The sequence below is a fragment of the Cyprinodon variegatus genome, unplaced genomic scaffold, assembly GCF_000732505.1.
Source record: "Cyprinodon variegatus isolate N-32 unplaced genomic scaffold, C_variegatus-1.0 Scaffold161, whole genome shotgun sequence".
NCBI lineage: Eukaryota > Metazoa > Chordata > Actinopteri > Cyprinodontiformes > Cyprinodontidae > Cyprinodon > Cyprinodon variegatus.
Window position 1 is genome coordinate 8,308 of NW_015150614.1, and position 21,098 is coordinate 29,405.

The following is a 21,098-nucleotide window of genomic DNA, read 5'->3' on the forward strand; positions in this document are numbered from 1 at the left end:
CATAAACGTCACTGGATTTCACTGGCCTTAAACATTTCTGTACTGAGGCAAATGCATCTGTTGGTTTCTAGCAAGATAGATTATTAGATGTTTGTGAATTCAAAAATATTGCAACAATTCATCTGACTTGCAAGGTAGGCCAAGCTCAAACCCACAGCATAATCCCCCCTCCACCAGGTTTTACACTTGGAACAATACAGACAGACAAGTATTGTTTTCCTGACAATCCCCACACCCAGAAGTGACCATCTGTTTTCCAGATGGAGAAGCTCATTCATCCCTCCAGAGGACTCACCTGTTTAACACCAGTGCATCCGATGCCTATGCCAGGCATTGCATTTGATGATGTATGGTTTGAATACAGCTGCTTGGCCATGGAGATCCTACTAAGCTCTCTAAGAACTGTTCTTCAATTAATCTGAAGGCCACAGGAATTTTAGAAGTTTATAGTGGTTAAAAGTTGTCAACCTCTGAGAATGAATGAACGTCATCATCTGCTGCCCTCTCTCTGTCAGTCTATGTGATTTACATCTTCCTGGCTAAGTTGCTATCTTTTTTTACCACTTTATTTTAATACGACTAACAATTTATATTTAGGATCAAGAAGACGTTTTACATTACAGCGTAAGAATAACTTTATTTAGGTTGCTACTTGACTGAATTGCTGTACAGCTGGTCCAAATAAAGAAAATCAACCAGTTTCTAATTATAATCTGTTGCTTTAAACAGAATTTAACACTGAAATAAAATGAAGTGTTATACATTGACTGTTTAAATAAAATAATAAAAAGAAATTTTTTCCATTTTAAAATCTAAAGAGTTTTTTGAATTAGAGAACAACAATCATTCAGTTTGGTATATAGGCAATTTCCTGATTCACATATTTCAAAAACACCTGAACTGACTGTTTTTTGTTTTTTTCTTTCTTTTTTATGGCTTAATGAGAGCAGTGGGCTTTAGGCTGACCTGAAAGGCTTTAAACCTGGGTTTGATTGGCAAAAAAGCCATTCTCAAACACATATCAAGGTGCTCATTGATGAGCCTGGATTGATATTTATTTTTGATTATGGTCATGGTGGGGAATCCTGCTTCACATAGTAGGTTGAGCCAAACATACCCAAAATGTGAAGGGTCATCTTTGAGCACTTTTCTTCCAGCAGTCCACACTTTCTCTCCTTCTTTCCCATCGCCTAGCTTGCCACAGCTTTGCCTGCTGTGTCTAAAAGTAGCTAGCAGCAGCAACCCAGACTGACAGCAGTTCATTGGTAATTTGTATCACGTGTAGACCTGGAAGGCTTTACCATGTTAACATGAGAAGCAGGGCAAGTGAAGTTAGGCACTGTCATCTGACAACATACGGTAACTTATAAATGTTGTAAATCAGTCAAGATTACCCAGCAGGAGGGACAAAATAAAAAAACTGTTTCTAAGAAAATAAATTTCAACAAAGAAATACTAGTACTTATACTTTATGTGCTGAGTACTTGGCTCTTTTAGTATAAATCAGTGTGGTGTGGAAGTCAGTCAGTCTGTGGTTCTTTTAAAGTATTCAAAAAAGCACAGACTACTTTAATAGCTACCTGTAGCATGTCTGCATTGTTGGCTTGTTGACAATATTCCACAGATTGTATTATTAAGACATGGTTCAAACAGGTTAAAGTTTAGCAAAGAGAGACATAAAGTGCTCAATAAATCCTTGACAGCTTTGCTGACTTTAGATATGACAAAACACCTGAGACCAGCATCAGCAAATGACCTGGTTTCACAAATCATCACTGTCTATTGAAACTTTTCACTGGACCCAATTCACTAACAGCAAAATTCCTTCTATCAGAAAAGAGGATTTTGGGTCTATATACCTTGGGCAACAGTCTGTTTCTGTCCTTGTGCAGGGTATAACACTTGTGACATTAGAACAGATTCCATTACAAAATTCTGTCGATATTCTGCAAAAAAACCTTTACAAGTTCAGCTTTTTCACTGAAGAACAAAATAAAAATTTAATGTGAACACGTTTTTTCTCACGTGATAACTCTGAAAACATACATAATGGCAGCGGCGATGTGAACACATGAGATATATCCATTTTTTAGCTGCGATTCTCGTTGGCGCTGTCAGTCCTGTCAGTCTTCCAGTCTTCTTCTTTGCCTTTTTACAAGGCAGAAATATCCAGCTGCAAAATACGTGACTTGTGTGATGCGAAGAGCGTTTCCAAATTAGTTTCATAAGATAAAACAAATTTGATACGACTGAAAAACCACCTCCTTAAAGCGTGAAAACTTTTAATCGAAAAGCGTGATAATGGAAACTCACCTTCAGTCTGTGGTTATAGGAGGGAGCTAACCCAAGGAAAGTACCAGCTGTAGCCCATGAAACCGATACATCAGTATGTTGTTCTTGTTCTTCCAACTCTTACTCCAGCCGCCGTCCACATCCCCTGAACTTTAAATGAAGTTTTCTGCACAATCCCATCATTGCTGCACAATCCTTCGCTTTCACTTCTTCCTTCCACTCAATTTTCTGCTAATGTGCTTGAATGCTGCACTCATGGGCTGTTCTAGACAGGGGCCAATAGGGGCCAGTTCCCCTGTAGATCATGTCCTGGCCCCTGTTATATAGCCCCTGTACTGAAGACATAATACTCAAAGAAATTCCAATGATAATATGCACTGGAAAAGACATGGTTACTGATAGGTCCTTTGGATCAATTAATTTTTTTTCTTTACAAATTCTGTTTTACTAATTTTTTTTAAATGATAAGGTGATAGCTTTAGTGGTATTGAAATAGTTTTCATCTGCTAAATGTTTTTTTTTTTTAAGAAAAAAAGCTGAATTTATCTTTTTTTGTTCTAATTAAGATTTTTTAGAAAATTTTTATTTCAGCTTAAAGTAAGTAAGAAATGCGTTAAATTCTAAAAACTATAAATGTATATTGATCTAATAAGACATTTTATAATTTTAATTTCCATCTAATTGAATAGAAATTTCGCTTCATGCTGTTAAATTTATATATTTGAATCCCTTGCACTGTGTTTTATTTTATGCTTTTCTGGGCCCCCATGAAAACACGCTGCCCCCCTCCTGGCCCCCTGGTACATTTGGTCTAGAACCGCCAGTGGCTGCACTCTAATGGGCTTTTATGATTCAACGTTTTGAAGCTGTCCACTTTACACTGCTTCTTATTTTCATCAACTTTTATTATTCATTTTGCTGGTTTAACTTAGGCCTACATTAAAAGAGAAACTAAGTTTAATCATCTCTAAAATGCATTTATTCAGATAAAAATAAAGAAAGAAATAAAGAAAGAAAAGTTTGAAGTATATAATTGGCTCTTCCAAAAATTATAAGTTTAAAATATCACTAATAAAAAAAAAAAAAGATTTTCACAATAATCAATTAACTATGTTGCGCCTTATAGCATAGGGCGCAGCGCGGTCTGCTGCTCGGGACGCGCTCCGCCAGTAGGGGACTCACTTCATCTAATTATTAAAAATGGCACCTGTTCATGGGTTGGAAACAACAGACGAGGCTATTTGCTGTCATCTACAAAGTCGGTGAACAGAAACGTGGCTGATCTGACAGCTTTACGCACAATTTGAAGAAACCTCGTAAAGCTGAGAAGGCAGGAGTGAACAGTTTCCTTCACTTCACGGTGAGTGGGGACACTTTTTCTGGGTTGTTTTTTATTCATAAATGTAAATGTACCTGAAAGTCATAGATTGATGGCAAAGCCCGAGTTCTCTTCCTGAACTTTTTACTATCGTGTCAGAAAAGCTTGAGAAAACGAGGTGATAATATATGCTTTTAAAGTTCCGTCAGTGAAACTGAACTTATCAACCAACTCTTCCTCTTTCATTTTACTTGTGGAGCGGTCAAATCTGACAGTCTGCAATTTTATATCTGTTTTTAGAATCTATTGAAGCACATTTTTCCCCTTTTGCAGATTATTTAAAAACGCTGCTTAGTTCCTGGAAAAAAAGTATTTAAATTATGTCCAATGCATCATTAAAGTATATATTAGCAGGCATACGTGTGGTTTAATTTAGAAATTTAATTGTAAAAACAATCTCTGCTCCTTGAGGAAGCTCGGATTGGACTTAAGTTTGACTCTTCTTCAACACTGGAGTGTTCAATGTAAAGCCAGCTGGCCTAATTATATATTAAATTAATCATGACCAAGTAAGAGTCAGTCTCCTTTTGGATAGTGATCACCAAAGGACATCCAGATGTCCTACTTTGTAGTGATATATCCTGTTTCACTGAGCAAGAAACAGGTTCCTATTGTACTTGTAGAAGTTATGTCACGCTCCACGTAGCAGATCTTAGTTCCTGTTACAAATGACAACTGGTCATTAGCGATGAGGTGGATTTGCCTCATGAGATCAAAAATGATGTGTGTGTGTGTGTCACATATTAACTGGTGTGGGAGCCTTAGGGTGAGTCCCATCTAATGCCACGTGGGTCTTGGCAGGCTGTGGCCTCACAGAAGGTGAGTTCAGGTGTTTGTTGAGAGGTGTGGCGTGTTTGTTCGCTCTCATCGCCTCCCTGCTGTCTCAGCTCACCCTGTGGGACTCTTTCCTGAAGAGGCCAAGAGAGTGGAGGAACAGGGTCGGCTGGATCATCAGCTGCTCTGAGACGCACAAAACCGGTATGAGGTGTTTTCTCTCCGGCTTGATGTCTTTGGTTTTATACAAAGAGAGGTTAGTGAAAGTATACCAGGTAAAAGTAGGGAATGGTAACAGGAGAGCATGTTCTTGAAGCCGTGTGTAAGTGGTGGCCTTTAATAGTTGCCAAGGAGGCAAACTCAAGAGAATTTCTGTGCTTTTTCTGCTTCACAGCCTCCAAGGAATCACCTGTCGAGAAACATGCGTCTCCTACGCCGCCGTTTGTCTCCTCTAAAGCTGGTCCTCCTTGGCGGAACTCTTTTTATGGTGGTCCTGGTGGTCCTCCACAGGGATGTTGGTTCCTCAAATACTGGAGACCCCTGGCTACAAGACCTGGCCAACAAACGGGACGAAGTGATGGTCATGGTGCGAAAGGCAGTGAAAAACATTGGCTTCCAGATCGGAGCTCCACAGCCACCACCTGTGCAGGCACTGCCCACAGAAGACGCTAAATGCCCCTCTGGATTTTACACTCGGTCTGAACTCAAACCTCATCTGGAGAGGCCGCCGCAGGACCCTCAAAGCCCCGGGGCTGATGGGAGAGGGTTTGTGAAGGATAATATGACTCCTGAGGAGCAGAAGGAAAAGGAGGAGGGTATGACGAGGCATTGCTTTAACCAATTCGCCAGTGACCGGATCTCGCTTAGCCGCAGTCTTGGAGATGACACAAGACCTCCTGAGTAAGTGGAAGCCTTTAATATCTGAAGTAATTGCTGTGGTTCCAACAAGGATGTTGACATGTTGGCATGGGAGGATACCACCTGTGACTCAGAAGCCTTCCTCAAACAGGTCAATGATTTACATGCGTTTTCACAACTTTCCTTAATGACTTCAAGGGCTTACAGAGCCTGAGTAACTAATCTCCATGATATGCAATAACAGAGACTGACATGTCAAAGTAAACACTCCCATTTGTAGCCATGATAACACCCACACTCTCTGACTACAAGACTTGACATTTTAATTTTACTTTTGAGCAGAAACATTTTCCTGTTGAGTGATAGGTAAAGCTCACTGTTATATTTTAAAGTAACCGTGGTCACCTTTGTTATCAGGAAACAATGTTCTCCTATGTGTTGCTGTCTGAGGCCTTGTATGACTTTCATTTCAACAGATATGCCTCTTGTTCATTCCTTAGGTGTGTGGACAGGAAATTTCCTCGCTGCCCTCCTCTGCCTACCACCAGTGTCATCATTGTCTTCCACAATGAGGCTTGGTCTACGCTCCTGAGGACAGTCTACAGTGTTCTTCATACATCTCCCGCCATCATGCTGAAGGAGATCATATTGGTTGATGATGCCAGTACTGCAGGTAATACCTAAAGACTTTGAAGACAATGAAATAGGAACGTAGGATAAAGTAAATGTTAGCATGAGTGCCACAGTAAAGCCACTGTGCAAATTCACATTTGTAGTCCACATCTGCACCTCAGTCAATGATTTATTCCCCTTCTCAGATTTCAACATTTTAAGCAGCTGTGATCCACAGCAGGACAGAAACTTGCAATGTCATTTAGAAGACGATCTTATCAGATAGATGCAGATTTTGGGCAGCCACTGATGGAAACGGCATTAGAATGTGTTACACCTATTTAACGTTTTAAATCGAGTTCAAACTGGCCTTTTGCTGGGAGTTTGTTTAAAGGAGGATCACTTGGTGTCTCTGTTTTGCATTATTTACATGAAGGCCTTTTGCATAATTTTTACATTAACTAACCACTTTAGGAGGACAAGTAAAGTCTTCTCTTTAACATTCTCGGATTGGCCTTAATCAGTTTTATTGATGAAGACATTTTATGTTTATAAAGATTATATTTTTTAAAAATCTGGATTATTATTATTTTTTTTTTAACGGTTAGTGTTAACCCTACCAATCCACTCCTTAAGCTTCCTTACTGTAGCTCAAAGTAACGTCAGTTTATCTCTTTTTGTTCTCCGGTTTATCCTCATTACTTATAAACTAACTCACTGTGTGTTATCATTAGCTGATTCAGAATAATGGGTGTTAATTTGCATGTTTTTTTTTTTTTACTTTTTTTATTATGTGCAGTGTGTGGGCATGTTGCAGGTGATCTAAAATGATTGCTGGGCAAATATCAAGAGGTGCAAACCAGATTGTTTCCTCCCCATTAAATAAGCAGTTGCCAGTTAAGAGTAATAGTAGAATAAAGATAAGAGTTCTAAGCCAACTAGTTGGGAGTTATAAAGGAAATTATTTTAAAATTAATTATGTCTAATTAATATTCATAGAACAGTTTACACAGGTAGCTTTTATCAAAACCTTACTTCAAAAGTAAGAAATCAAAAGATGAAAATAACTGAAGTTGAATATAAAAAAAAGAAATATCATAAAACATGAAAAAGTTGATCTTGTTAATAGCTACGTCACCAAGGTTTTGATGTGTCAAAACAAATGCTTTGTGAATCAAGAATTAAAAAAAAAACCTTTTTCAAGGAATAGGTTATGTACACCCTCCACACGACCAACCCCCATGTGTCTTAATGGTGCGTATGTGGTTCTTTCTACAATACTTTTACAGTCATTTTTGTGTTTTGCTTTAATATATATTACAATTGCCCAATGCATTTGCTTTTTTTTCCTTTAGTAATATTATTCTTCTGTGCTGTACCGTCCAAATATATTTATTGTGAACAGAATCTCTCAATGGTCTGTCATTATACCAATGCCCCCTTTGGCCACAATAACCACAGAACAGTTTGAATGTACTTTCAGACGTTAGAAGGGCAAAAGAACAGTTTGAGATTCGGTAAATCAATTTTCACATAATTGTTTATATTTGAATATCCTCTACCAATAATTTGTGCAATTTGGTCTTTAGAATATGATCTGTATATTGATGAAGCACTTGCTCTCTGCTGGATTGCAAATACGTTTGCAAGTGATTTTAAGATGCTCAAATCTTCTAAAGAGGATTATTTTACAAGCATGTTTCACAGTTAGATTCTTTATTTTTTATTTTTTTTGCCCTTTAAATTAAGGTCATCTCCAAGCAGGGATGATTGAAATCAAAGCTAGTTTTTGATGGCAATATATTTTATTAGTTGTTTTTATTACGAAGCTTAAGTAGGGAAAAAAATTATTAATCAGATTTGGAGGAAAAAGCCTACGATTTGAATATATTTTTAGTTTATTAATTCCTTTGGTCATATTGCCCAGTCCTTGCTCCTTAATTTTATTTAACTTTTTTTAGGTCATGAGGTTCAATCATGATTTTTAGCATTCATAAAAAAAATGTTACCAGCTATTTGTCACTGGCTGTTACAAATAGCCTAATCTTATTCAAAGTATCAGATTAAGATCTTAGTTAGACTATGAATAATTTGTATTAAACCCCTAACCATCTAAGCTCCTTATACTGTCCTTATACCATCTGGGATTACGTGTGTGGTTTTATCAAATTCTATTTAATCTTTTAGCTGCATCACCAGCAACCCTTGCTTTCACAATGTAATGGTCAAAGTCTTAAGAAAAGAAAAAAAGATTGCAATCTGTTTTCATTTTAAAACTGTGTTGCAAGCCAGGTTTGGTTTGTTAGTCTTGAAAATCTAATATATCCCTCAACCATTAACTTTTCGCAACAATGTTCAGTAACATTGCAGTGCAGCTTCCTGTCTGTTTGGTCACGTGAGCTGCTCTGGGCGCTGTCTCTGGATGCCTTAAAGTATTTTAAGCAGTAGTACAAATTTTTAATGTGCTTTTCCTTCTTACAAACTTTTACTTGGACTAATTTGAAATTTGCTGCAAAAATGAATTACAAACAAAGACAATCATATTAAGGAGTAAACATGTTAACGTTACTCAAGCGTTTCAGCTGACTGCATGAAAATATGTTTAATAAAGGCTGCACTTGTATGTTTGAGTAAGCTCTATATTTCAGAAATGTAGGACTCTCCTACAAAATGTTCTGATTGGGAAAAAAATATTTGTCCTTGCAAAAGGAAACTTGAGATCACAACAATACTGAGCAAGTTAAATTGGGCACAACCTTGTCATGTTTGCCAAGTGATAATGGAGAATGTGGTGTGTGGTTTTACTGTCTTTGAAAGCCCAATAAACTGATTTTATTGAAGTATCACACTAAGCTTTTAGTACCTGCAAAGGTGTGTTCTTTGAGAACTTTAATTCCTTAGATTTGAAACATCCAGTGTATCATTTTGCAAGCACAGTTGTAATTATGAAAATAAACCACAATGAAGGATTGCTGTATGATTCTTTTTTTGTTGTTTTTTTTTTCCTCTTCTGTAATTTTTTTTTATCACCTTTCATGAGGATTGTTGGCTAAAGCTTCCCTTTTTCGCTGTTTTTCTACTTTAATCTGTTGTTTTGTTAAACATAGTCTTATCCTGCACAGATCTTCTGCTAAAGATGCAGAGGCTATAGATAGCATCTACACTTCACCAAAAGTGTGTTGCACAATATAAATAAGATCTTATTGTTTAACATATTTGTTTATTTTGACCTTGAATAGGTAAAACATGAATAAATATATTTGCCTCAACTCTAATCTGGCCCAAATATTGAATATTTGTCACTGCAAATTGCAAAATAATATTTCCTTCCAAGCATCTGTCTGCAACTAACTCAACTAAAGTTAGTATTGTAGATCCTTCCTCAGTTAGTGAGCCACCTTATATTTCTGCAGAAAACTGTATGTCTTTACTGAATAATATCTATATTGGAAACATGTTGCATTTTTCCCATTATGATCATTTACACCATTCACTCCCCAATCTGCCATGCTTTGAGCCTCACATTACCCTTTCCAATGCTGTAGCTCAAACAGTTCAATATCAGTTTAATGTGCTACTTTTGGGTGTCTTGCTCTGTTTTCCATTATCTTTGAATGGTAACAAGGCAAACATTTGATCTCAAGTATTGCAGTTCAATTACAACCAAGCATGTTGGTTTGTTTCCATCCCACATTAACAGCCCATATGTTTGACAGCTCACAAACAAGTAAAACACAGATGGACCAAAAAAACATTGAAAATCCATCCAGTATCTGGTTATATGCAAATTATTGCACAGCATTATCTTCCAAATTCCTACAGAGTTATTGGCCCTCTGAAGTTGTAAAAGGTGATGGAGAATCCTGTTTGCTCAGGATTTTAGTAACTTAGTCACTCTTTAGCAAATAGGCAGTGTTGTGCAAATAACCGGGACCCGGAGTAAAAGTGGTGCGCAGAAAGACGTGTGTCACAGGCATTGGAGGCATAACAAGGAGCCTTTGGGTTTTACTGATACTGTGCACAGCTAATTCAAATTAAAGAGCATCAGTAGATGTTTCAAAAGCATCTTTACTTTTTATACGAAATAGTCTTGTTGTAAAACTTACATTTTTGACAGAAATGGTTTGCTGATGATGTTGATGTTGTTTATACATTTAGCAGATGCTTTTGTCCAAAGCGACTTACAAAGTACACACTATTTTACAGTTATCAATTTGACAATAAGTTCTTTAGAGGAAAAATCCATAGATGATTAAATTAAATTTACTGCACTGTGAAGTATTTGATACAAATTTAAATCTTTGCCTAAATAATGCAGACCCCATTTGGTTCATTTCTTTTCTCGTTTGTTCATTCATTCATTTGTTTTCTCTAGCTCTTTTTTTTTTTTTTACTGTAGTTATTTTCTTTTTGTGATTCTTTTTCTCTATGTATTTCTGTATTTCTGCATGGGCAAGCACTTGAAGACTTTGACTGCAATGCACGTAACCCTGGTTTGAATCTTGGTGCATCAGGGAGGGCATCTGATGTAAAAACATTGCTAAGTCAGCTCGCTACTTGTAGTGACTTTCTGTTGCGACCCCTAAAAATCAAAAGCATTTATATCTTTTTTTATTTATAGTTATTTCATTAATTCCTATTGAATGGTTTAAAAAAAAAAAAAAGAAAAGAAAATAGATTGCACCCCCTTGAGCGTGTGTCTTGGGTTCATGGTTATTTTTTAAAAGCACCTGGATTTTCTCCTAAAGTTTCACCTGACTTTGACTTTTAAGCAAAAATTTCTAAATGGAACTTCTTCTGATACATATAAAACACATAATATACAAAAGTAAATAACTAAACACTAAATACATCTTGGGTTAGGTTTGTTCATATGGAGCTCAGTTACAGGGTACTTTCCCAACAAAAGAAAATCAAATGTGTTCATAAAAAAAAAAAAAAAAAAATGCACTAGAAAATTGATTTGGAACATGTAACGTTTTACAAGTGTGTTGGCTAATTATTACCTCATATTGTTCCTGTGTTAAGTGAACCGTAAGATTGTCGATCTCTGTTCATCTGCAGGACATTAACTCTTAACAGCTATTTAACACCCCAATGGAACTGTTTTGATCAAATATCCATGTTTTAAAATGCCAAATGTAGTTCAAAGATGCTCCTTATACATCCTAAATGTGCTTAAGCTCTTCTGCAAAGAGGAATGGGCAAAATATTCAGGCTGTATATCTGCTTAGCTGGTAGAGACAAGCCCTATAGTGAAAGATGGTTCCAAAATGGTCTAAATCTTCTCTATATTATTCAGATTTTACTTTTTATCAACATTGACCAAATTCCCATGTCTACTAAGCGTATGTGATCTATTTTGTTTTATTTAATAAAACGTATATGAGTATGTATTAAAAAGGGTCAGCCCTGCTGCCACATTCATAGCTCTTTTTTTTTTCTCTGTTAAGTATTTATAAGTGTCTTATTAACTGAGCCTAAAATACTCTATTGTGTTTCCTCTTAGCTTCATGCACGCATTTCCTCCTTTACAGCAACTTCTCTTTTTAGCTGCCAGTTGCAGTGCTCTCGACTTGTGGCTGCTTCGTTCACACAGCCTAAAACTGAGAATTAGGTGCCGTTTATTGTGGCCACAAAAGCTCTGAGAGGGGAAGTTTGACCCACTTTTACCAGAGAAGTTTCCACTTCATTGCTTTTGTTGGCATGAGCTTGATGAATGTATGACTTTTACATCTCCTGCACCATGAGGTTTTCTGTCATATAAGAGGCAGAATTGTTTTATAGATGGAGCATAGATTTGAGGTTTGTCGCTTCGTCTTTCCTGTAGTTCTGTTTATCACTACATCATTGGAGCTTTACCGAAAGAGCTGCCCTGACCCATGTTTTTGTATCCCACAGAGCACCTAAAGACAAAGCTGGAGGAGTTTGTGGAGCAGTTTAAGATTGTTCGTGTCGTCAGGCAGCCAGAGAGAAAGGGCCTCATCACAGCCAGGCTGCTGGGAGCCAGCATAGCTACAGCTGAGGTGCTCACCTTCCTTGATGCCCACTGTAAGGAAAACGTCACACACAACCGTCAGCGGTAATGCACATGTCACAGACAGGATCTTGGTTTGCCTAAAATGCTAGTAATAGACACAGAGCAACAATGCATTTAAGTGAACCTCTAAAACAGTGTTGATTTATATATAGTTGTTGAAGTTTTTTTTATGTAATCTCTGCAATATTTTATGAAAAAATATCTATTTACCAAAAGTTCCTGATTTAAAAAAAAAAAAAAAACATGTTGCAAAATTTGTATTTACTGATAATGTTAATATGAAATCAAAAATATTTGCTTCTAAATGAATAAACATGTACGACCCACTAAAAACGTCCTCCTTTCTGCTGTAATTCTGGCTTGGAAGTATTTACTGAGGACTCTTCTATTTTGGTAGAGTTCATTCAGGCTTGGTCTCTTGACTATGAGCCGATGTGTAAATATATTCCACATATTTTGAATAAGGTTCAGTTCAAGTCCGACACAGATAATTGCTATTATGTTGCTCCTGTCAGTTTTGATTGTGAGTTTAGCAACATTGCACAGTTTGAATACCTAGGTTTGTCCAAATTGAAATTTTCTTCATTATCCAATTGATTTTGTTAAATTAACCAAAACCTATGGAAGGAAAACACACTCTCCATTTGATGCTGTTGTATCCATGCTTGATAGATGGAACTGTCACATTAACTCCTCCAAATGTTGTTTTTTTTATGGAGGTAAATCAGTCTCAATTTTAACAAATACACATATGTGATTCATACATGCACAGGACAAGATCCACACAAGCACAGCAGGATTCACGCAAGCACAAAAAAATCCACACACACAAAGGACAAGACTCACAGAACCAAAGAACGATTGAGGCAAGCACACAAGATCCACACATGTACAAAACAAGATTCACCAAAGTATTTCTGTTACATAAAAAATTATAAATTAAATTACAAGGTCTTAAAATACACTGCATTTGTGTGCATTTTTGAGACTCCCTTGACGTGCCTTGATAGACAAATGCATTTTTTTAAACAGGGAATGGTTTGCCACCAATCACAAAGCTTCCTTGTATAAGCCAATCACAAGAAAGTGCTCCACGTGGGATGACTTACCCTCCGATTCCACCTACTCCCCTCCATTCTGCTACGCTTAGATATGTTGTGCAGAGCACTTGCGCACTCATGTTAATCAGAACTGTTCCACATCCACCGCTACTCCTTCAAATGTCACAGTCCACATATGTCTTCTCCGTCCTTCACCGTCACAATATGAAGCTAAGCTACTGTTAGCTCCGCTCCGGCCAGGTCAAGATCCGCAATTGCAATCGCACCAAATGGAAAAAGAACGGCGAGAAGAACCTGTTTGTCAAATTAAAATGTGTTAACGACAGATCGTTAACTACAAATTAGAGCACAATTCATATATATTCCCAAAAACTAGGACCGTTCATTTAAATTATTGAATGCAGATATCGGTACCTCAACATACCAGGAAGCAGATTTCTCATCTCAATCAAAATATTTATTTTATACTGAGAGGCTTAAAAGTTTCATCAAATCCAGTCACAACAGCTTCCAAGAGCGCCTCTCACAAGTTACAAACAAACTTCTTATCTGAGTTTGGAGGTACAGTAGAACAAACCAAACCAGCGGTGCAGAACGGGAGTAACCATGGATGATGTAGGCTTTGTTTTGTGCAGGCTGTCTAGAGCGGGGCGGATACGAAGGATGTGGTATTTGGGGGTGTCATCCCACATGGAGTACTTTCTTGTGACTGGCTTATACAAGGGAGCTTTGTGATTGGTTGCAAAACATCCCGTTAAAAAAAAAAAAAATGCATTCGTGTATCGAGGCATGTAAAGGGAGTTTAAAAAAAAAATCCACACACAAATGCAGTGAAGTTTAAAGACCACTGGTACTTTGTAATTTAATTTATACTTCTTTATGGACCAGAAATACTTTTGGTGAATCTTGTTCTGTGCATGTGTGGATTTTTTTTGTGCTTGCATGAATCGTTCTGTGCATCTGTGAATCTTGTCCTTCGTGTGTGTGGATTTTTTTAGTGCTTGCATGAATTATGCTGTGTATGTTTGGATCTCTTCCTGTGCATGTATGAATCACATATGTGTATTTGTTAAAATGGAGACCGATCTAGCTGCATATTTTTTTTGAGCCAGATTTATTTTTTCATCTCTTTCTCATACGTTTAAAACTCTCGACTGAACCAACAAACGTTCATAGAAGTTGGTTTTAGAACTGTTTAGGGAAGCCAGCTATGACTATAACTTTGAGAAAAATTCCTAACATGAACCATTCTAGAAAAGACTTTACTTTGTTTTAGGAAGCCAGATATAAAAGATCAAATACTATTTCAGAGTAGATGAAGGGTAAAATATCCTATTGGCTGCTAAAAGGCTTCAGATTCTCAGCAACAAATTAAGGGATGTACTTGTATGCTGGAGCCTTGATGTATCAATTTGACCCTTGTGGGTTAAAGAAAATCACAAAAAATTCAAACCTGTGCAGCCAATTCTTGTTTAATGAAGTTATAATAACAATTTAACTTTAATGACACTGGAGAAATTTACCTCTGCATTTAACCAATCCCCTTGGGGATCATTGGGCTGCCATTGTGCACTGCCCAGGGAGCAGATTGGGGTTAAGGGTTTTGCTCAGGGACCCAGAGTGCAGGCTGTTGGGATCGAACTGGGTGCTTACCTTCTGAGAGCACAAGCACACTGCTCTAACCACTAGGCCATCACTCCCCGTTATAGAAGCTATGGCAATGTCTGGAAAAAGCTTCAAGTTGATGAATGTATATGTTTGTGACCACAACTGAAAGTTGGTTTGTGCAGCAGAGCTTTTGTAGAAAACGGAAATCATTCTCTCCTCTTCTTATTTTTAGGTGAGTGTTTTCATGGTTGGTTAGAGCCTCTCTTGGCCAGAATAGTTGAAGAACCCACCGCTGTAGTCAGCCCAGAGATCACCACCATTGACCTCAACTCCTTTCAGTTCAACAAGCCTGTGGCCACCAACCGTGCATACAACCGAGGTAACTTTGACTGGAGCTTGACCTTTGGCTGGGAGCCGATACCCGAAGAAGCAAGGAGTCTCCGCAAGGATGAAACCTACCCTGTAAAGTAAGATGGATCATGTTGTTTATATTCAACTGAATCATTTAAAGAGCTAAAGCCTTTGGATTTGCTCATGAAATTTTCAGAACACCTACTTTTGCTGGAGGCCTTTTCTCAATCTCAGCGAAGTACTTTGAGCACATTGGAACTTATGATGACAAGATGGAGATCTGGGGCGGAGAAAATGTTGAAATGTCCTTCAGGGTCAGTCTCTCTTTTGTGTTTCCCCACCATGACCAGTATTGATTAACACGTTTCTTTGACATTTGCTTCTAACATTTATCTCTGTGAAGGTGTGGCAGTGTGGGGGTCAGCTGGAGATCATCCCTTGTTCAGTAGTGGGCCATGTTTTCCGCACCAAAAGCCCACACACCTTCCCTAAAGGCACTGAGGTCATCACTCGCAACCAGGTGCGCCTGGCTGAAGTCTGGATGGATGATTTTAAGAAGATCTTCTATCGCCGCAACAAAAACGCTGCAGTGATGGCCAGTGAGGTCTGTTTTTTTTTTATATATATATATATATATATATATATATATATATATATATATATATATATATATATATATATATATATATATACTGTTGCATCAAATGGCTCCAACATGTTCTATCATTTTGAAAACGGTGGTGTGTTTAAAGAAAACCAGTTAGTAAAGCTCTGAATTCCTATGATGGCTTTTATTTCCATGTATGCAAATGTGTCAAGGGTACTGCCCATTCTATTCAAAATCGAAATGTGAAACAAGCTTAACCAAATTTGTTATTACTCTGTAGAAAGTAGAAAAACTACTGGGCTGTTGAATCTTTGCATTTTTCCTTGCAAACATTAAGTGTATGTTGTGCCACTTAGCTACCAGAAGATTGTGAATATATTAAATAACAAGAACTGGAAATTAGTTAATTAATAGGTTATTCAAGTCAAGGGTAAAGCTAGTTATTTATTATCAGTTTAATGATTATAACTGTAATTTGCTTACTGACCAGGTTTTTAGTCCCTTTCCTAAAAGCTTAGACCCCTGAATTCGGCTGTTAAAAATCCAGTTATCCTTCACCATTTTAGTAATTTAGGCTATGGCTCTCAGCAACGTTATAACCAAACAAATAAATGTGTCTCTGTTCATTCAGATGCTACTCAAAGAAGAGTGAATCCAACCTGAGTGATAAATCGTTCACTGTGTAAAATAAACACAATATACCACGGGTTAAAAATACAATGGTACCTTTATTAGCTACAATCACACAGTATTATATCTATTAATTAAGCAAAAGACTAAACACTACTGAAAATAAGCAAACTAAAGAAATAAAAGAGAAAGGGGGGTTTAAGAGTCCGTTCAAAGTCAGTGATGTTCAAAATTCAAAGGCTTAATGTCTTTAAAAGTGTCCTTTATAATAGCAGAAGATAAAATGTAAATAAACCCTGGCATAGATGTTATCTGCAGTTAAAGCAGGAAGTTTACTGTAATTCAGTTTATGGTAGAAATGAATAATGACTCAGGAAGGCATTAAACTATGATGAGGCTGAAAGACCCATTAGCTTAGCTGGCCCCAGGGGTTCTGGTTCTGGTCGGGTCCAACTGAAACAAAGAGAGGGTTAGCTCACAATTTAGCAGTTAGCCTCAGTAACACATGACTCGTTCGGTCTGTAGTGAGCAATAGCATTCAGTTAAACCTTTTAACCATCAGCAGTTGAATCAGAAAGCTTATTTCAAATAAAAACACCAACACTGCTATCTATTTTACCTGTAGTTCACTCAAGCAGAGCGCTTATTAAGCATCAGATGGAAAGAAGGGGGGGGAAATGCAGTTACTGTTTTTGGTTCAGTGGAGGGAAGGCCTTCAGTTCGGTCTGGTTCCCTACAGACCTGTCTTTCATCCAGTCCGTATCAGAGGGACGTACTTCTGGTGTTCTGCAACAATGTATCGCAACATTTATAAACTTCCATTTCAAGAGGGTTTCCTGTTCAGTAAAAGGCCACAGGACCACTTGAAGTATTTGATGCTTGAAACTGATCCATGATTGCTAGTATGGGATACTTATGTGCAATACTATAGCAAGAAGAGTCCTCCTTAGAAGACTCTGCCTGTGTCACTATGCTTCAATGTACTGTACATTAAATCCAGGGGTTAGGGGTTTTCTGACTTGGCAGATTGAGGCTCTATAAGAATATTGCATTTTCCATCACTCATAAAATCTTGGACCCTTATTTTCATCTATGGGGTTTTCTTGCTGATAGCCAGACTTTGCATAGATCTCTTTTGAATACTTTACTCTAGTTTTTCCAATCTGATACTGATACCTAAGCTGATCGTATCGGCCAATACAAATCCATTCAACTTCTGAATATGTGAATTATATATCTTACCATGTGAATGAAGACTTTAGCCTCAACAACCCTAGTTAAAAAGGTAACAAATTAACACAAAGATAAACATAATATTATTTTTTTTGTATCAAATAATTGATTTCTGAACCAGCTAATTATTCATTGTTTGAGCCGATATCCGATCCAGGTATCGGATCAGTGCATCCTTACTGCACTCACAGTGATCTAATCACTTTTATCTCCCTGGAGCTGTGTCGTTTTTTTCTATTTGACCAATGTAATTGATTTTTTTTTTTTTTTTTTTCGTGCCTCTCTTTTTTTTTTTTTTTTTTGCCCGTCTTTATGTCTTTGCCTTTCCTTTTAAAGCATTTGAGCTCATTTAAGCTGACCACTCAATCATTTTATACAATTGTTCATATGTTCTTCCTCCAATCACATTTTCTGTTATGTACCCTGTTTGTTTTTTTTTAAGTGTCTGGAGAAATCATTTTTGTCAGGGACTGTAGTATGGGACTGTACTATAACCACTATGAAGAACATTTACTGTTTTTATAATTGAATCCAGGCTTTTATTTTAACAAGTTCTGTCACATAATGCCTTGCTTGAATGCATAAACCCGCTCTGTTATTTGGAACACCAACCTTTGGAATGACATCTCAGTTTAACTCAGTCAGCAGCATGCATGTCATGCCTGATGGCTCTGTTAGTCTTCGTTACTCTACTACCTTTACTAGTACGGCAGATGGTAGATTGCTTTCTACTAGAATCTGTGACAAATCTTTGTGATGTCAGACTGCAGATATTTTTAACAGAACTCTAGTGTTTTGTTTCAACCTCTATTGAGCACAGATGTTTTTGTTTCTATAGAATAAATATGGTGACATCTCTGATCGCCTCGAGCTGAGGAACAGGCTTCACTGCAAGAACTTCACCTGGTACCTGAACACCATCTACCCAGAGATCTTCATTCCTGACCTAAAGCCAGAAAAATTTGGAGCTGTGAGTTAATTTTCTGATCACTAAATGATAAAAGTAATTGTTAGGTGTGTTGCTCTCTTCTCATTGTGTGACGATGGCTGCTTTAGATCAGAAACTCAGGATCTAGAACCTGCCTGGATGTCGGAGAGAACAACCAGGGAGGTAAAGCTGTGATCATGTACCCGTGTCACAACATGGGAGGAAACCAGGTACAATAACTCTGATTTACCAGCAGAAAATGAAGCATTTGATGACTGGATATTGTCCATTTTATTTGGTTCTAATTACATGATTGTGCTTTTAGTACTTTGAGTACTCATCCCACAAGGAGTTGCGTCACAATATTGGAAAGCAGCTGTGTCTCCATGCCAACGATCAATCAGAGCCAGTGAAGATTGAGCAGTGCCAGCTGAAGGGGAGGGGTACCAGTTTGTCACCACAGCAAGAGTGGATCTTTACAGAGGTGAGATAGACTTCACAACTGGGCAAGTTCCCCTTATCTCATTCCAGATGGATACAACTATACTTGTCCCTCAGAGCAGTAATAAATATTTCTGCTTTCGTTTCTTTTTAAGAATAAGAAAACTCAAATGAAGCTTTAATATCTTAGACCTATTATTACCCAATTTCTTCACATTGTTTTGAAATAATATACTCTCATTTATGCCACTATGGGTATGGCTAGAAGCAGGTCAATTTCCACTACGTTTAAACAGTAATTTTCATAATATTGGAATACTATTATACTTGCAGTATTTTGTACAAAAACGGTTTGAGTTGTCCAGATGTGATTTGACTCAGCCTAATTATGACTAATCAAGTCAAGTAGGCTTTTTGGTGAATGCCTCATGACAAAATTTTTAATTATCCACTACAAGTCAAAATACAGTTAAAGCTGGCATTACATTTTATATTTTCTAAGATCAGTAAAATTAGTTGTTGGATCTCTTTTTTTGTAGAAAGTTGTAAAGCTCGTTTTCATAGTTTAATCATTGGATAATCTATGTTTATGTAAGGCCATCGCACGTGCTCGACCCTTTAGCTATCCTTTTCTACGCATGCGCATTTTCAGGCGTATATATGTGGTGAGCTTTGGTTTCAGCCAGTCATTAAAGCTTACCTTTTTCACTGCGGTTCTGTGAAAATGACAGAGGGTCATAAGAGAAAAAGTGTCTACGAAGTGTATAAGAAGAAAAAAAAGCCTCCGAAGAGGCAGATATATCCCAAAATGCTTTGCGCGAAGAGCTCTTGTTGCAAGTATGGAATTTGCTGTCAAAGCGGCCCGCTGGCAACATAGGCTGTCGCTACACAACAATGATGACAAATGGCAAAGATGGCGCAGGCACCGTGCAGTGGAGGAGGAGTTACATGACCAATGGAGAGCTAAAAGTAGTGATCATCCGTCTGAATGATAACTTAACTGAGTTCGCTATTGTGCTATTTGTTAGTGATTTAGGGGTTAGGGCGGACGTTCTGACACAGCAAGCTTGTATTAGCTATGAGAAGAGAAACTTTTAAAGAGAGCGTCCACGACGAGAAATGGGTTTGTGCATGCTCTTGAACGCATATTTTTTTGAGGAGAAGACGGGCCTTTTAAAAAATTCCTGAAAAATCCTCCAATATACCTTTTAACTAGAATCATTACATGTAGCATCAAATGTGTGGTGGATTTTTTTATTTATTTATTTTTTTACTTTTGAATATTTGCTGATTTTGTATGTCATCAATAAATGTAGTTTTTCAGAAGCTCGTATACTGAAAAATATGTAAACAGTTAACGCTTTCTCTGATTCTGATTCTTTCAGGAAGGTCTTCTGAAGAATCCAAGTGGTGGGAAATGTTTACAACTGAGAGGGGATAAGGTTCAGATGGACCCCTGTAATCCTGCAGATCCCTTCCAGCACTGGAGTTTCAGCTGACCTGCCAGTCTCCTCTTCAGTTGATCTCTGGATATTTGTGTCCCATCCCTGTTATCAGACTGAGCAGCTTGGACCTGAAGCACTACAGAGCCAGAAGGATGCGCTGAAAAGCTTTGGGCGAGTGGCATTACTGATGAGCAGAAGAAAATGGAGGACAATCTAAAGACGATTTCTGATTTAGAGGAAGAAAAAAAAAGGAAACCTTTAACTGGGTTTAACTATTGTTATTTTATTTATGGATGGAACTCAGGAAACTCTTATTACTGTGGTTGGGGGAACTTTTGACTTGTGAACTCGGTGATGGCTGTGAGCTGCAATCACTTCAATTCATTTGTTTTACGCTCAGATGGAAAATAATGGACATTAATGTAATTCTTATTTGATCAGATGACTGTGAAAATGTTATATTACAAAAAGATGAGACATTAAGATATTTTTTAAAATTTTTAGTTTTATAAATAGCATTTTTATTTTTAGTGATAAATCATTTTCACTTTAGCCATCTAGAAAAAAAATTCAAAAAGTCTTGCTAGTGAAAATGGTCTGTAAAATGTTTACTTTACTTGGATGAAGTAAAAATAGGTAAAATATTGTCTATTTTATATACTGAAGGATGCATGTTTATATGAATACTACAATTATTAAACCGAGAGTTAAATCTTCAGTGACGTGAATCTCTTTGTATTCTGATTAGATGTTCCACAGCTATCCTTAATCTGATGGATTCTGAATGTTTGTCTGGGGAGCGGCTTTGAAGATAGACATCCACAAATATGCTTCTGATTT

The 21,098-nt window shown here is 37.3% G+C and overlaps 1 protein-coding gene across 3 annotated transcripts; it reads left to right on the top strand.

Moving 5' to 3' along the window:
* The first annotated feature begins 3,512 nt into the window (after nt 1-3,512).
* Nucleotides 3,513-20,967, top strand: LOC107086789 (polypeptide N-acetylgalactosaminyltransferase 6-like). 3 transcript variants are annotated; one of them, XM_015377968.1, is made up of 12 exons: nt 3,514-3,652; nt 4,558-4,700; nt 4,839-5,344; nt 5,803-5,975; nt 11,816-11,965; nt 14,856-15,090; nt 15,171-15,288; nt 15,378-15,578; nt 18,283-18,414; nt 18,501-18,602; nt 18,698-18,856; nt 20,199-20,967. In XM_015377968.1, the coding sequence occupies exons 3-12, from the start codon at nt 4,866-4,868 to the stop codon at nt 20,310-20,312; spliced, it is 1,863 nt and encodes a 620-aa protein (XP_015233454.1). In that variant the 5' UTR covers nt 3,514-3,652; nt 4,558-4,700; nt 4,839-4,865; the 3' UTR covers nt 20,313-20,967. The 3 variants fall into 3 exon arrangements, with proteins under 3 accessions (XP_015233452.1, XP_015233454.1, XP_015233453.1); XM_015377967.1 differs by having other exon boundaries at nt 4,558-4,648; XM_015377966.1 differs by lacking the exon at nt 4,558-4,700 and having other exon boundaries at nt 3,513-3,652.
* Nucleotides 20,968-21,098: the final 131 nt, after the last annotated feature.

Coding starts and splice junctions, on each gene's coding strand:
- LOC107086789 (XM_015377966.1), top strand. CDS start 4,866: ATGCGTCTCCTACGCCGCCGTTTGTCTCCTCTAAAGCTGGTCCTCCTT. Junction 5,976..11,815: donor TGATGATGCCAGTACTGCAG/GTAATACCTAAA, acceptor TGTATCCCACAG/AGCACCTAAAGACAAAGCTG. Junction 18,415..18,500: donor AGCCAGAAAAATTTGGAGCT/GTGAGTTAATTT, acceptor TGGCTGCTTTAG/ATCAGAAACTCAGGATCTAG.